The sequence below is a fragment of the Poromitra crassiceps genome (genome assembly GCF_964638095.1).
Source record: "Poromitra crassiceps genome assembly, chromosome: 2".
Classification (NCBI taxonomy): Eukaryota; Metazoa; Chordata; class Actinopteri; order Beryciformes; family Melamphaidae; genus Poromitra; species Poromitra crassiceps.
In genome coordinates this window covers 62,794,085-62,809,027 of record NC_139624.1, presented here as the reverse complement: position 1 = coordinate 62,809,027, position 14,943 = coordinate 62,794,085, and the positions used below count along the sequence as shown (strand labels likewise).

The window sequence follows — 14,943 nt, the reverse complement described above, 5'->3', positions numbered from 1 at the left end:
TTAAGTCGTTTTCTCATGTAAATGGTTCTCCTGTACAGTCAAAATGAGCCTGGCTTTATGGTGCTGGGTCACATTTCGTATTAATTTCCCTGCACATTCATTCACACATTGTGTCTTTCAGCCTCTAAGCCAGGAGAGGAGAAAAAGCCCAGCACTCTGAAGACAGCTGCAGGTACTAGAAAGCATCTCCTTCCATCGTTGTACATGCACTCTGAGAGGCAGACCAAAAAAAAGGAAACAGCAGTCTAGTGAGGTGACACTCGCTTGAAGCCACTTACTGTATTTTTAGGTTGTCGGTGAACCAAATCTCTCTCTCTCTCCTCTCCCTTGCTACTTGCTTGATCTCAACACTCTTCTCTCCTCTATCTCCTTTTTCCATTGTCTTGATCTGATTTCAATACCATAACAGTAGTGGATGAGATGACTGGCCGATATCCAATATTGGCAAAAATATGTATTGGCAAATCCCACCCATCTGGTACTCCCAAGTAGGCTAAAACAAATGCTAAGAATTGCAACTACTTTGCTCTGTCCTGCTCTCCCTCCCTCCCTCCCTCCCTCTGTCTTTTTGCTCTTTGTATATATTTCTGCTCTGTCTGCTTTCCTCTCCTCTCCACTCCACTCTGCTCTTCTCTAATCCTTTCCTCTGTTTTGCCCATCCCCTCTTTCTTCCCATGAAGTTGCAGCTCTGTGCCTCCTGTAGAGAGATTAGTTAACATTATAGCAACAAGGGGAGCTCTCAGCGGGCACGTGACCCGGAAAGTCACACGGCAACACACAAAACCGACCATGACAATGCCAGGAAGACTCCGAGAGAGGGGCTTTATTGCTGAAAAGCCCCGCAAAGTTAAGAAACCTTCAGCGCCGCATTCTGTGGATTACTGTCCCCTTACTGCTGACAGGAGTCTGCTGCTCCTGCTGATACAGCCCCGGGTTGTTTAATCTGCCGAGGCTCAAATGCCAAGACAAATTACTTTTTTAGAAACATGGAGGCAAAGGGGAGGATTTCCTCACTTCAACATGTCCTAACATGGGCCAGGGATATAACTCTCTCAGGGACGACTGGCGTTAGGACACGTGAAGTTCATGGTGCCACAGCAGTCAAAAGAATGACCTGACACATCAGAAAATTCATGTGACTTGACTTAATTTAATGCATGGAGATGTTACACTGTGGCAATGCACTTGGGGTAAAGTATGCTGTCATTGCATTTTAATCAAAGCCTCTGATGGGATATTTATCTGAGTCAATTAAATTTAACTACGGTATTGTCATTCTGCCTTGTCCAGTGAAACAAAAATGAGACAATGCTACTATAAATGATGCAGTGCAATATTATTGCAATGTAGTAAGTCGAGTATCATGTATTGTAGTTATCAGAATTGGAATTTAAGTATTGCAGTATTAAAAGTAGCAGTGTAAGTGTCTAATGCAAAGTAATTCAAGTGTATTAACCTTTTTATGAGTGTATCAGCTTTTTCACATGATACTGTATAGGCCTATCTAATGTTGCAATGAAACTCTATATAACTCAAGAAAACCACTCCCTCCAGCCGACTCCACCAAGCCCAAGACCAGCGCCGCCCGCATCTCTGCTTTGGCCTCCGGCTCCACCACTGCCCCCCGCCCTCGCACCGCGGCCGCCAAACCTGCCACGGCTTCCTCCACTGCGGCATCAGAGAAGAAGCCCCTGGTGCCCCGCGTCCCCCGCGCCGCCACTACCACCACCACCAGCACCACCACCAGGACCACCAGCACTGCCACCAGGACCACCAGCACCGCCACCAGGACCACGGCTCGCCCCAGCACGGCGCCCGACGTCCGTAACGTCCGCTCTAAGATCGGCTCTACAGACAATATGAAGAACCAGCCTGGGGGAGGGAAGGTAGGCACCGCCGCTTGTGCTGGATATTCTATTTCCCTTCTCTTTAACTCTTTTGCTTTGCTCAGGTTTGACAGTTAAGCCCAGTACAACTTTCACTGACTCTGTGTTTAACCATTTCAAACACATTTTACTTCCTTACATCTCTTACTCCATCCTCTAGTCTACACACTTGTTTACTATCATTTCACCCTCTCCTCTGGCCCCTCATAGTGCCCTTGTTGAAACACTTAGGCTGCTTTCTCACTGGGAACGAGTGCTTTCGTTCCGTTCTGTTCCGCACTCGGGAACGATTGCCCCCCCTCTCCCCCGCTGGTCAGCTTTCACATTACAGCATTTCTTCCGCACTTGGAAACGGAACAGAGTGCACTTGCATCATCAACTATGCCTGGAGTTTATCCTCACCCGTGTGTTGTCTATGTGGTTCGGAACGGTTGGCTTTCACACTCCAAGTGTTCGATGCCCGGGCACGCCAAATCGCTCCCCAGACCACCTTTTCAAGTGGATCCTGTCACGGTTCCCTGTTGCACGCCCGGGCGCAGAATGGAAGGGTACGCAACGTTCACACTCGTCAAATGTTCCGAAACTGGAGTCAATTTGGGGACTAGTGTACGGTACCGGGGCGCCAGTGAGAAAGCACGCTTACTGTACTATTAGGGATGCACTATATTGAATTTTTTTTGGCCGATATCTGATATGCGGATATTATACAACTCTTTTGGCCGATTGCTGATGCCCACATAATCTCACATTATTATGCCTACTCTTACACACAAATGTCCTCCAGCTGCGGTACAGCTCTGCGGATCCGGTACCGCTGTTGAAACAGACTCTTGCCTATGTTAATAGATGTGCAACGTATGTCGTACGGCAAAAATACGCACCTGTTATATTTTTGTCGGATCCCGCATGCGTCTGACAGATTACATGGATGTGGGTCTGTTCAGGCAGCTGCATGGAGCTGTACTGCAACTGGTGAACCTAGGCCTTTATTGTGATGGCCCACTGGTACTGTAGATTCAGACATAAATACAAAGCTTTTCAAAATGTACACATTCACTGGACAAAATAAGAAAACTACTTCAACTTAGGTTATGAAAAACATGCCATATTTTTTTTTTTTTTTTATTTATTTAGCATTTTCTTTCAAACATTTTCTTTCAAACAAAACTGTAATCATCATACTTAAATAGGCTTGGATGATGCTCTCTCTGGGACAAAAGTCAAACATTCAATTCAATTCAGTCAAGCCTCGAGCATTTGGGCATAAGGATCATTTTATATCATATCGGCAGAAATGTTTGTTTTGCCCCAATACCAATATTTTATTTTAAAGCCTTTATTGGCCGATACCGATGGCGTGCCGAGAACTTTGTCTAGCATGCTAAATAAATACCATGTTGACCCATTGGCAGAAAACATAGCTCTACCAGAAAGAGCCTTTGTGGCCTTTGTAGAAGCGTGTGTGTGCGTGTGTGTGTGTGTGTGTGTGTGTGTGTGTGTGTGTGTGTGTGTGTGTGTGTGTGTGTGTGTGTGTGTGTGTGTGTGTGTGTGTGTGTGTGGGTCTGTGTAGAAGCATGCATGTGGGCAAAAGCCACAGGAGCCTTGTTTCTTTGGGGCAAGAGGAGCGCCTGTTCTTCCTCTCCTCCAGCTCCTAAACTCCTCCCTTCTCTGTCAAGTTTTCCTCCTCCTGTATCTCTGTCTTTTTTCTCCTCAACTGTATTCTGTCATGGTCTCTTACTATTTTACCTCCTGTACTTTTACAGCTCTTACTCCTATTGCTCTTGCTTGCCTTCTCATCCTCTACTGTACCTTCTCCTCTGCCCCTTCCTCCTCCTCGTCTCCTGCCGCTTCCTCTGTGTTGTTGTGGCATGTTTTTGTTGACCCAGCATGGGCTTGTTTCCCCAGGTGTCTTCTGCCTCTCAGAACAGGCCTGACGCCTCCAAAGACCCCAGCCAGGGCAAAGTGAGTTCCCTCCCCATCATCCCCACCACCATCACTCCCCCCATTTCTCTCTTATTTAGACTCAATCAGTCTCTTTCTCTCTCTCTCTCTCTCTCTCTCTCTCTCTCTCTCTCTCTCTCTCTCTCCCTCTCTCTCTCTCTCTCTCTCTCTCTCTCTCTCTCTCTCTCTCTCCATATTTTGCTACTTCCCTTATACTACCTTTAATGTTATACTGCCTTTCATGATATGTGTTCGTTGTCATTGGGGTGAAGGATTGCGGCCACTCATCTTCATCTATATGCTGGAATAGAACTATTCGGGTATTAACTCCATATCATATCCATTATCTTCCATTTGGATTGTGGCCAATGAGGGCACTAGCCCAGACTGAAATTTACTTGCCACACAGTTTAGAACTCATACACATTTACTCACTCTTCTCTTACTGCTGTTGCTTCACATTCTCCATCTGGATTCACACAGAAATACAGACAGGCCTCTGGAGACACTGATTAAGTAATTGTAATTAAGTAATTGTAGTAATTAATTAAGTGACTGATGATTGTTCCTGCTTCCCAATTAACAAGCTGCTTCAAGGGCTGTGTAACCTTGGTTACAAGTACATGATTTACAGGTAACCTCCATCAACTTTTAGATGGATTGAACCGACTGTATGAAACAGAAGCTCTCAGTCCGGTTAGAGCACTATACCATTAACTAACCCTGACCAAGGGTAAAGTTGCTATTGACTGGGATACGCTTGACCAATATAACTTCACCTTTAGCAATGACAAATTACATTAGAAAGCTGACATAGAATCAGCAGCCCAGGTCATCATCATTCTACACCCTTTCCTTTGGTTCCATGTCATGGTACAGAGGCCATAGGAGGCCGTTTCTTGTAGCCATTTTAATCTCTTTCATCATTCCCAAATCAATTAAAACCATTTAATTGATTTGGAAATGCAAAACGGACCCAGAGGAAGCAACCATTTTGCTCCTCCCCTTTCAGACTAAAACGAGGCTCACAGATCTACAGTAGAATGGGTAGAATTCCTATTCAAATCAGTTTTCAGTTCCCATGGTCTAGATCCTTGCGGGCCATCCAGGTACTTGCAGAGTGTAACTAAGTTACTGGAGTTCTCTATTAGAATCACAAAGTTATAAATCCTTCGATTTTAAACTCTTGACGGCAGAGACAGACAAAGTAGACATTTACACAATTATAAAATAGATGAATGAAATTTTCCTTCATATTCACCTTATTCCTGGACTTACGTTTCCCATGATTCTCAGCGGTTGCCGGTTGTCGACTTCCTGTTTAAATTTCTTTCACTAGCAAGGACGTGCGCGCCGCTGTCAAAGAGTGGGAACGTTTGGCTTATTTTATCCGAAATGGCTAAAAATAGTAACGTTGTGTGGTTGTATAGCTGCGATATTTTACAAAAACGAGGTGAATGTCAATTCACTCGTACTGTATGGGCTTATTTTAGCTGAAATGGCTAAAAATAGTATGTGGTTGCATAGCGGCCACTTTTGTTTTGAAGGCTAAACGTCCAAACCGGAACTCTTATTATTTGGTCATTGAACGGAGCTTTAGCGGTCTCTCTCTTTCAAGATTCAAGTTATTGTCACTCCTTGTACAATTATGCACGTGTGAAATTATTGTGCTGGGGGCTCCATTACAAGACATAGGTAGGTACAAAGTCACAACAATTATTATGATTATTTTCAGTCTCTTTCACTATGAACGGTCCTGGGTGGAAACAGGCAACCGGCAGCTGGAAACAGGGAGGGGGAGGTTGTCATGGACGCGCCCACGGTCTCACCAGGAAACTCGTGAATAGATCAAAAAAATGTTTGGGTGTGAATCTATGTGGAGAGGGACAAGTGTAACACCCACTAGAGTGTTTTCCTCATTTAGGTCCCTCTTCTCTGTGTGTGTGTGTGTGTGTGTGTGTGTGTGTGTGTGTGTGTGTGTGTGTGTGTGTGTGTGTGTGTGTGTGTGTGTGTGTGTGTGTGTGTGTGTGTGTGTGTGTGTGTGTGTGTGTGTGTGTGTGTGTGTGTGTGTGTGAGAAAGGAGATGTGTCTGAAATGTGTCCATTCTCATGATTGTAGTTCTATGGTACAGCCATAGTCCAATTAAGCCTCTTCTAAACATGAAGTCTGGATCATGTCCGGCTAGCCAGAGCAGGATATTTTCCGGTTTGATCTTTCTAGACATGAGGAGTTTATAAACAGCTGGAAATGGTCCATATTCTCTCTGCCGATAGCGAGTAGAGTGGGCGGGGGGAGGGGGTGCGGTAGGGTGTATCATAAAAAGAAATGTGATGTGGAAACAGCTTTAGCGAATCTGTAACCAAACTCGATTCAAAAACATGCAGTTTTAAGAGAAGATGCATGCCGACGCATTCAGGCGATAACGTTGGGTGGCAATGTGCCAGAAAAAGTGAGCGCTTGCCTTTGTTACATCGCCCAAAAGCCGCCAGTCAAAATAGTGGTTGCACCGTCGCACTAACATTACACTGTGGATGATTTTACAAGTGGCATTCAAGTCATATCTGACTAGTTTTAAATTTATTTATCCCAACAAAAGTTAGGTTATATGTCTCGATATAGGCTGATGCAACTCTTGCATTTTTACATAGCCTACAGACAGACAGGTCGGGAGGAAAATAAACCATTCAAGCCGTTTGCAGCACTTGAGGAAACCGTGAGTTTGCTCGTTTAATTCGTTGATATAATCGATTGCCCGAACAATTAATTAATTAATAGGCTACGTGAACGTTAGCGGGTACTTTAGCCTATGCAGTAGGCTAAAAGTAGTAGGCTATCATCTCCTTGTTGCATTTTTAAACTGGCAGATGGGGGAGAAAGAAACGATTCAACTTTTACTTGTTTACTCACCTAATTTGGCTCTCTTCCAAATAATCCAGCCACGTAACTAACGCTACGTCCATTCATGAAAATAATGATCACTGGGACATTAATGGTTGTAAAGTGCCATTTAACCACCCACCCACTCAGACATACATACATGATCCGGAACATGAGCTGCCGGTGTTAAACAACAGCCGTTTTTCCAATTATACGGATCCTGTACTAGGGGCTCAGATGGTCATGATCCGCACTCGCGGGAGTGCGCATAAGGCGGCTAATTGTTTTTAAACATGCAGGCCGACCGGCCAGCAGCTGGTTATAATCCGGATTCCATGTGCCTGTTTAGAAGGGGCTAAGACTGTTGCTATACCTCCAAACAGGCAGCTGATACTTTCTCAAGTAGTTTATTGTTGGCTTGCCCTCAAGTAGCTAACTGTCTGGCTGTAAAGCAAATTGACACATTGCACAGCATACAACAATTTAAGATGATGGCACAGGGGGGCACACATACACACACAAATACATAAATACAAGGATGCAACACACTCTCTGTCATACACACAGAAAGAAGTCCAGGGAGGTCTTCTCACTGAACTGTGGTGTTACTGCAGCAGCTGCTAAGGCTCTCTATCTCCATCATTAAACCACCATAATGACACCCAGAGGACACAGACACACTGGCTGTCCTGTGACTGAGCTGTGGCCTACTACCTACAAGTCTTTGTTCGTGAGTGTGTGTGTTTGAAAGAGTGTGTTTGCTATGAATAAGCTTAACTCAAAAACCTACTTATCAGAACTAACATGAATATATTGTTTCTCTGTCTGTTTGGGGTTTGGTCTCTTAGCTCCAGCAGTTCAACCATCACATTGAGATTTTGGTTTTGCGTCAGTCTATGTAAAAGTCTAGTGTGCTCGACACAATGAATTGGTTCATCAATACAGCAAGGCCTCAGTCTGATTCACCACCTTAAGGGACAATACATGTTATGCGGGGTCCGGTGGCTTAATCTGGACACGGGGAGAGGGGTTTGTGTTGCATTGCATGTGTGTGCACTATAAAGAACCTCTGTGTGGCCTCCAGTAGCTTCTGCTCTCCTTTTCTCCAGACCTGGGCGAAGTACTTGAATACCTTTCAAGTATTTTACAAACATAAGGAGCATTTGATTTCTCTTACTTGTCAGCTGCCTGGCAATTGAAATCAAGTGCACCTCAAATACTTATAAAATAGTTGAAGCCATATTCATATATACTTTTGCCCAGGTGATTGTTCCTTTCTCTGCCCCCCCCCCCTCGTTCTTTCCTCTCTAACCCTAACTGTGATGGTGATTCCTCTCCTCCTCTCCTCTCCACTCCTCTCCTCTCTCCTCCTCTCCTCTCCTCTCCTCCTCTCCACTCCTCTCTCCTATCCTCCTCTCCACTCCTCTCTCCTCTCCTATCCTCCTCTCCACTCTTCTCCTTTTCTTTCACTTCCTCTCGTGCCATCCCCCCTCCCATTCTCCCCTCTTCTGTCCCCTCTTGCTGCTATGCTGTGTCCATATAGGTTCAGGTAGTCTCCAAAAAGCTGGACTTCAGCCACGTCACCTCGCGCTTGGGCTCCAAGGACAATATCAAGCATGTTCCTGGTGGAGGGAAAGTAAGTACTGCCCAGCCCGCGACGCGACCAGCGCTCGTACACAATGGCCGACTTGTCAAACGTTCTCGATGAAGATCCATTCACTGTCGAAGAATGTTGGCGCCTTAAACGGTGGAGATGGAAACAGAGTCACCATTAGGCTGGTTTCACACCGACGACGTAGGCGTGAGTTCTATTTTGAAGCCGACAAGGCGCGTGCAGGCAGGCTTCTTCTGTCAAGCCATGAAAGAAAAACGCACAATATCCGTCGGAAATTGCAAAGTCAACTGAATTTCAAAATAAAATGGAGTTACTACAACATGTTGAGCAGAGAGACAGAGAGATTGACGGGTGGCTATCACGTGGGGCTTTCTCCCCGTCGGCAAACAAATCTTCATGAGAGAGAATAGCGACCGAAGAAGCAAGATGGACAATGTTGTTGTGCCAGGCTGCCAGCACATAGCCTATTCTTGCAAGATCACCTCTCTAAAATGTCCGACTATAGTCAGACCTGGTTATACATATCCAGCATCAATAGAACATTAAATATATCCGATTTATTTTACCTAGAGGCTACCCATGACAATTCTGGACAACACGTGAAAAAATACAGTCGGGAGAGAGGAGAGGCGCTTGTGACTCGGCTCCAGGTTCGGCGTGCAAAAGGCGTGCGGTGTGATCGCAAAAGCGTGTAACAGGTTCACGCCCAGCTCGGCGTAGGCGTGGGTTGAGGCAAGGCAAGGCTTGGGTCGTCGGTGTGAAACCAGCCTTAGGAAAGCATCTACAATTGGATAAGCATGTACTTTTTTTTGCGGAAAATCCCAAAAGTTGAGCGGAAACTCACAGGAAAAGTTTTTTTAAGAGGTAAACGGCAGATTGCAAGGTTAGTATATATGCTATAATCCCCTCAACGCTCCACTGGAAATGGCCCGCTGTCTGCACGGCCTTGACCCACAGCAAATAATACAAGTCTGAATGAATGGATGACACACAGCAAGAGCTCAGAGGGAGCATCCCTGACTGCAGCTGTGGAGGAGGTGACCTTGCCATATACTGTAGGCACTGCATGATTCACCACTACAGGAACGACAGTGCAAACAGGAACTATCATGGTTGGTCTCCTCCTCGCTCCTGGGCCACATAGAAATAAAGTCCAATAAGTGGAGCAGTAACAGCACCCATTTGGAGTAGAAACAAATGCAGCCTTTGTCTTAGTCTGGCGGTAGTTCCTTTATTGGTGCCAACATGAAGCAGTCGTAGATTACAGTCAGGAGATTGGAGCTACTCAAGGCTTCCAAAACACAGAGTGCCGCTCTTGTGTGGACCTTTGGAATTAGTAGGAGTTGTATGTGTTGGACAATTGGACAGCATGCTAGCAAACCTTGAGTACTGTACCAGTCCTTCCCCAGAATCTGTTTCACAGTCCCAATGCTTCCTTAGTCCCTTCCTGTCATGTCCTGTTACTAACTTACTAAACAGCAGTCAACCAATCAAACACTACCTTTGACCTGTCTGACCTTTCAGAAATACTGGGCTCCAATTGGCTCTCTTTCCGCAAAGTCTTTCTGCTTTGATTCTTCGAGGACAGTATTGTCACAGAGAGCTACAATTGGAATTGTTCACTTCAGGCAAGGCATCACAGACTTGCTCTGCAGGTGTCTAATCCTGGTTCCCTGATATAATACTGGCCTCTCATGGGCTTCTTCATTTGGTGTGTTGCACTTTTGATTCTGAGCATTACAGGGAGACCCTGATGATGTCACCACATTACACAGGCAGATATTGTAATGCATCTTATGATACAAGTGTGTATTTGATCAATGGAAGGCTGTAAGGCGATGTCTCCCAATTTGTCTTGACTCTCCCAAAAGCAGCTCAGCACAAGATCATCCTTGTCAACCGACCTATGACGGAAGTAACTTGATCTTTAAAAAAATTACAATTCTAATTTCTCTTGTTTGTCTTTGCCTGTGGCCACCTGCCACACTATGGAGGATGGAGAATCCATATAACAGTCAAATGTTTTTTTTTTTTTTTTTTTTTTTTTTTTTTTTAACCCAGTCCATTATTTTGATATGTGAGGAAAGTGATGAAAAAGTCTTATTTTGTTGACAGGTGCAAATACTCAACAAGAAGGTGGACCTGAGTAAGGTGACATCGAAGTGCGGCTCCAAGGACAACATCAAGCACAAGCCTGGTGAGGCGCTGCTCGCAAATGTTGTGTGGTCCCTCCTATACAGTACTTCTTAAGACATCATTTTATTTAGGATTTCAGGTGCAAACCGGGGCTGCAGTGGAAGCTAAACGCACGTAAACACCCCTTAGGGCCTGTGTCCATCTAGCGTCTTTTTCCGACCGTTAAACTGTGGAAGTACGCTGGGAAGCGCTGATCTTGATAGATCATAGCTTGATAGCTGACAGCTAGCAAGCTAACAACACAGGTAGGCTACGTTATTAAAAGCAGTAAGCACAACACTCACCAGAAATATTAAGTGTCTAGTCAATCTGCTCCCACAATTGAGCCTTTCTGTCTCTGTTGCGATAGTTTCTCCATATAATTAGTTGCCAGAAAAGGAGCACCCGACATCAGCGTCTTTCTGAAAAGTTAAATTATTTTCAGCTGGAAGCGCTGGGAGTCGGGCGCACAAAAACGCTGGAGCGCTCTGAAAATAGACGCTGGGCGCAGCGCACTTTCTCTAGACGTCCGTGTGCGCCCGCATATGCTCTCCCCCCATTGGAAACAACTGAAAAAAGACACTGGACCTGAGGAAAAGACGCTAGGTGGACACAGGCCCTTAGGCACCTTTTTCAATACAACATAGCGACAGCGTTTACTCACCTTTTTAAGATCGTGTATGCACTTATTATTGCGCCATTTAAAAAAGTTTGAGTCAACTCCGTTGTTTACAGAGCACACCAAGGACTTCACACATCAATAGGCTACATGCACAACTTTTTTTACTTCCTGAAATTAGTACAGCTTCTTTATTTCCTGTCCTACACTATTGGATGAACTGATTCATCAGGTGTGCCTGATCATTGTTGTGACTGCAGCACACCTGACATTAATCAGTTCATCCAATAGTGATGACAGGAAATAAAGAAGCTGTACTAATTTCAGGAAGTAGTGGAGTTGTGCATGTAGCCCATTAAGACAGAAAGAACATAACATAACTCGCACTCGCACTGGCCAGGGGCACCGAGAAGCTACTGGCCTCCGCCTTGCCAAGCCGACTGTGGTGAGCCTGCGCCGCTTCCTGGGAAGAGCAGGGCTGGCTGTGAGGTAGAGATGGGAATTACGGCTCTTTGAAGGGAGCCGGATCTTATGGCTCCGTTCCTTTCCGAGAGCCGTTCAAAATAGCGGCTCCTCATTCATTTTTTTTTTTAGGGGGCGGGCACTAGACTACTAACCTGACGCTGCCAGATGGACGGTTTAGCTCCACATTACGTTTCACTAACCAGTCGATCTGGGAATGCAGTAACCCGACCCGCTGACAGAGGCGGGCACTTTTTCCAAGCTACTTGGCAGGTGATTGGATGACCCATCTGTCTATCACCGCTGGTGCGTGTTAACTTCAACCAATCAGATCGCCATGCCTCTGACGTCACGTTTGCGACCGGTAGTCTATCATTGATTGAGTCCTCACCGTCCTCATCGTTGTAAGGTCGCCTTCTAAGCATGACGTTAGATTATAACGAACTAGTTGTGTGGCTTAGCCTTCCCAAATGTTGAGGGTCGTTTTTTAGAATTAAATACATAGAATTGGGAACGTTACATTCAATTTCATTCAGACTGCCTGTCACTTCCGCGGCGGCAGCCATGTTGACGAGTGAAAAGAACTACAAAGACCATGTACCCACTACTTGCCCAGACAAGCCTAAGCCCGCCTAAGGCTGCCGCTGATTCGTCGAGCCGGCCATGGTTCGGCCAATCATCTTAACTGCCTGTGCATGACAAGATGGATTACGTTGAGAGAATCTCTTTTGATCTCGCGAGGTTATCCATCTTGCAAGCAAGGTTACTAGACTACTGTTAATCGGCGAAATCACTTGGATAATGATATGCTAAGATTTGGATCACATTTGATCTTAGACCCACCACTATTTCATTTGGCATCTGTGGACTGCAGCAGCATTAAATTACTCATATGGTATTTCCAGACCTAATGTCAATGATCTGCATTGTAAACATGACACAATGTGACACCATATCCATCTGCTTAGTCAGTGAAGTTATGTGTTGTGTAAATAAAGTTGGCTTTCCTTGAATGCAATTCATGCAACACTTCGCTGCCCAGAAAGTCGGCAGATGCACTCCGCGGCGTAGCCCGTTTTGATGAGTCCGCCCACCCAGGTCATTTACAGCATGCACTGGTAGCAATTAACGAGCGCACCTATCCTCCCTGCTCAGTGGACTAGCAGAGGCAAGGAGGGAGTTCTACCCTGTGTGTGTGGTGGGGAGCGACATGCAGTGAAATTTAGCCACAACATTAAAATGAACGGCTCTCAAGTCGGACTCGGTTCCCTTCGTTCATAGCAAAGAGCCGTTCAATAGATTCGGATCGTTCACGAACGTCACATCACTACTGTGAGGTCAGTGTCTTTCTCAGACCAAGGCAGCCGGAGCCTCAGCTCTCTAGACCCGCTCACCCACACAACGCTTCCCCTCGAACTATCCAGAGGCTCGCCGTGTGTCTGAGGTACTTGTACAATAATATCAGAAGTAATAAATTAAATGATCCCGTCTGAATGCAGTGCCAGTGATGCACATTTGGCGACCTAAACGCACTTGGTGAGCTGAACACCGCTTGGTTTAAAAATGCGGGGGGGGGGGGCGGGGAATGCATGCTAATATAGCGTTTCATAAGTGAATCACTTGGTGTAATTTCATTATTGATTTCCCTCTGATCAAGTTAAGGTGCGACTTGAATCCTAGGTCCTAAGCCAATACGCACAGACTATCTTTCTCTCTCTGCCCAGACGAGGCGTTGTAGCGTTGCTATGAAGACCACCAGTTGTTGCAGCTTCTTCACAGCTATAGTTAATACCTATAGTTTCTATATATCTGTCTTCACAGAATGTTTTGTTTATTTGCCCCGCCCACTGGCGTTCTTAAAAGGGCTTGAAATAAATAGGCCTAGACAAGCAAATAAATAGCCCAAATAAAATGTTTGCAGTGTTTTAAGTCAAAACATAGAAAAGAATAGGCTATTCTGGGAAAGCCAACTTAAAACCATGTGAACGTGAAATGCAGTAAGGTTTAGGAAAATGTTTCTTGCTTTTGTGCAGAGTCCTTATAAACAGAAAATTAGTGCTGGAAAAAGTCCTTGAATTTGAAATAATATTGTCTGTATGAATGAACCCTGTAAAAATCATGGGCTGCTGTACAGTATCAGCCTCCACCAGGCTGCAAAACATAATTCAACTCAAAACTTTCAATAAATTAATTTAATATTGATTGTTGAATACTTAGCCATAATTATTTGTACCCCACACCAGTACAACAAATAAGTGGTCCACACAAGTACACAAAATAAACAACGATGATGATGATGATAATGATAAAATACTGTTAGAGATATATGATTCTGTTTCAGTTGTTCTAGTATCATATCTAGTCTTGTATAGTATGCGCACCTGAAGTTGATAGTTTATCCACCTTTTTATTTTATAACGGTACGACGCGTGAGAAAGCTGCCTCAGAAATGTATAGTTTACTCACCTTTTTTTCCACCACTACAGCACTGGCAATAATGTTTTGTGGAATGATTGCAAATACTGCAATCACGTGACATTTCTTGCCCCGGAAGTGAGTTTCCCATTAATTTTCTGCATAGACATTTAAAAAAACCTTGTACTGTATAACGAGTTTTAAGGCTGGAACCAAGCCACCCCGTGACCTACTAAATCATGAGTAACCATAAAACATTTAACATGTTGAGTGCCAATGACGAGATATCTCGGCTTACAGAATCCAACCGTTGAGTGCCAAAGACGAGATATCTCGGCTTAAAATTTTTTTTTTTTTTTTTGACGGTGGGACATCGATCAACCCCTTTTACGTCTCCTAAATATTGGAGGAAGAGAATGTGTATAATCTATTTTACCGACCAGCTAAGTGGCGACAGTGCTCTCCAGACACAGAGAAAGCCGAGCAAAAACAGCCGTGGGAGAAAGCCATTCTCAAGGAAATAGCTGGGCGAAAACGCTTTCGATTTCACACACACACACACACACACACACACACACACACACACACACACGCACGCGCGCGCGCGCGCGCACACACACAGACTCGAGTACCTTTGAGCATAAATAAGACCAGAATCGCAAAAGCTTCATCAAAGCTCTCAGCCGACACCCCAAGAAACGAACGAGCCCGTTTTACAGTAATCCAGACTCGCCCGAGAGCGGCCGCGGAGCCAGCAGCAGCAGCACAGACGGAGGGAGGAGTTTGGAGACACACACACACACACACACACACACACACACACACACACACACACACACACACACACACACACACACACAAACACAATACAGTATACAGACTTGCCCAAGGGCACCCATAATCACAGGCACGTGAGGTGGTTCTAAAAATCCATTTATCTCAAAACTCTCTGA

At 45.0% G+C, this 14,943-nt stretch overlaps 1 protein-coding gene across 1 annotated transcript in view; it reads left to right on the top strand.

Annotated features, from left to right (window-relative positions):
• The window catches only part of LOC310800100 (uncharacterized protein), a gene marked incomplete at both ends in the record, with an annotated part of 199,221 nt that overhangs the window by 159,314 nt on the left and 24,964 nt on the right, over positions 1–14,943 (top strand). Inside the window, 4 exons of the mRNA XM_083662677.1 lie at positions 122–172; positions 1,555–1,886; positions 3,792–3,848; positions 10,435–10,516. Of these exons, the coding sequence (XP_083518803.1) occupies positions 122–172; positions 1,555–1,886; positions 3,792–3,848; positions 10,435–10,516 (522 nt within the window). The remainder of the gene's footprint in view (positions 1–121; positions 173–1,554; positions 1,887–3,791; positions 3,849–10,434; positions 10,517–14,943) is intronic.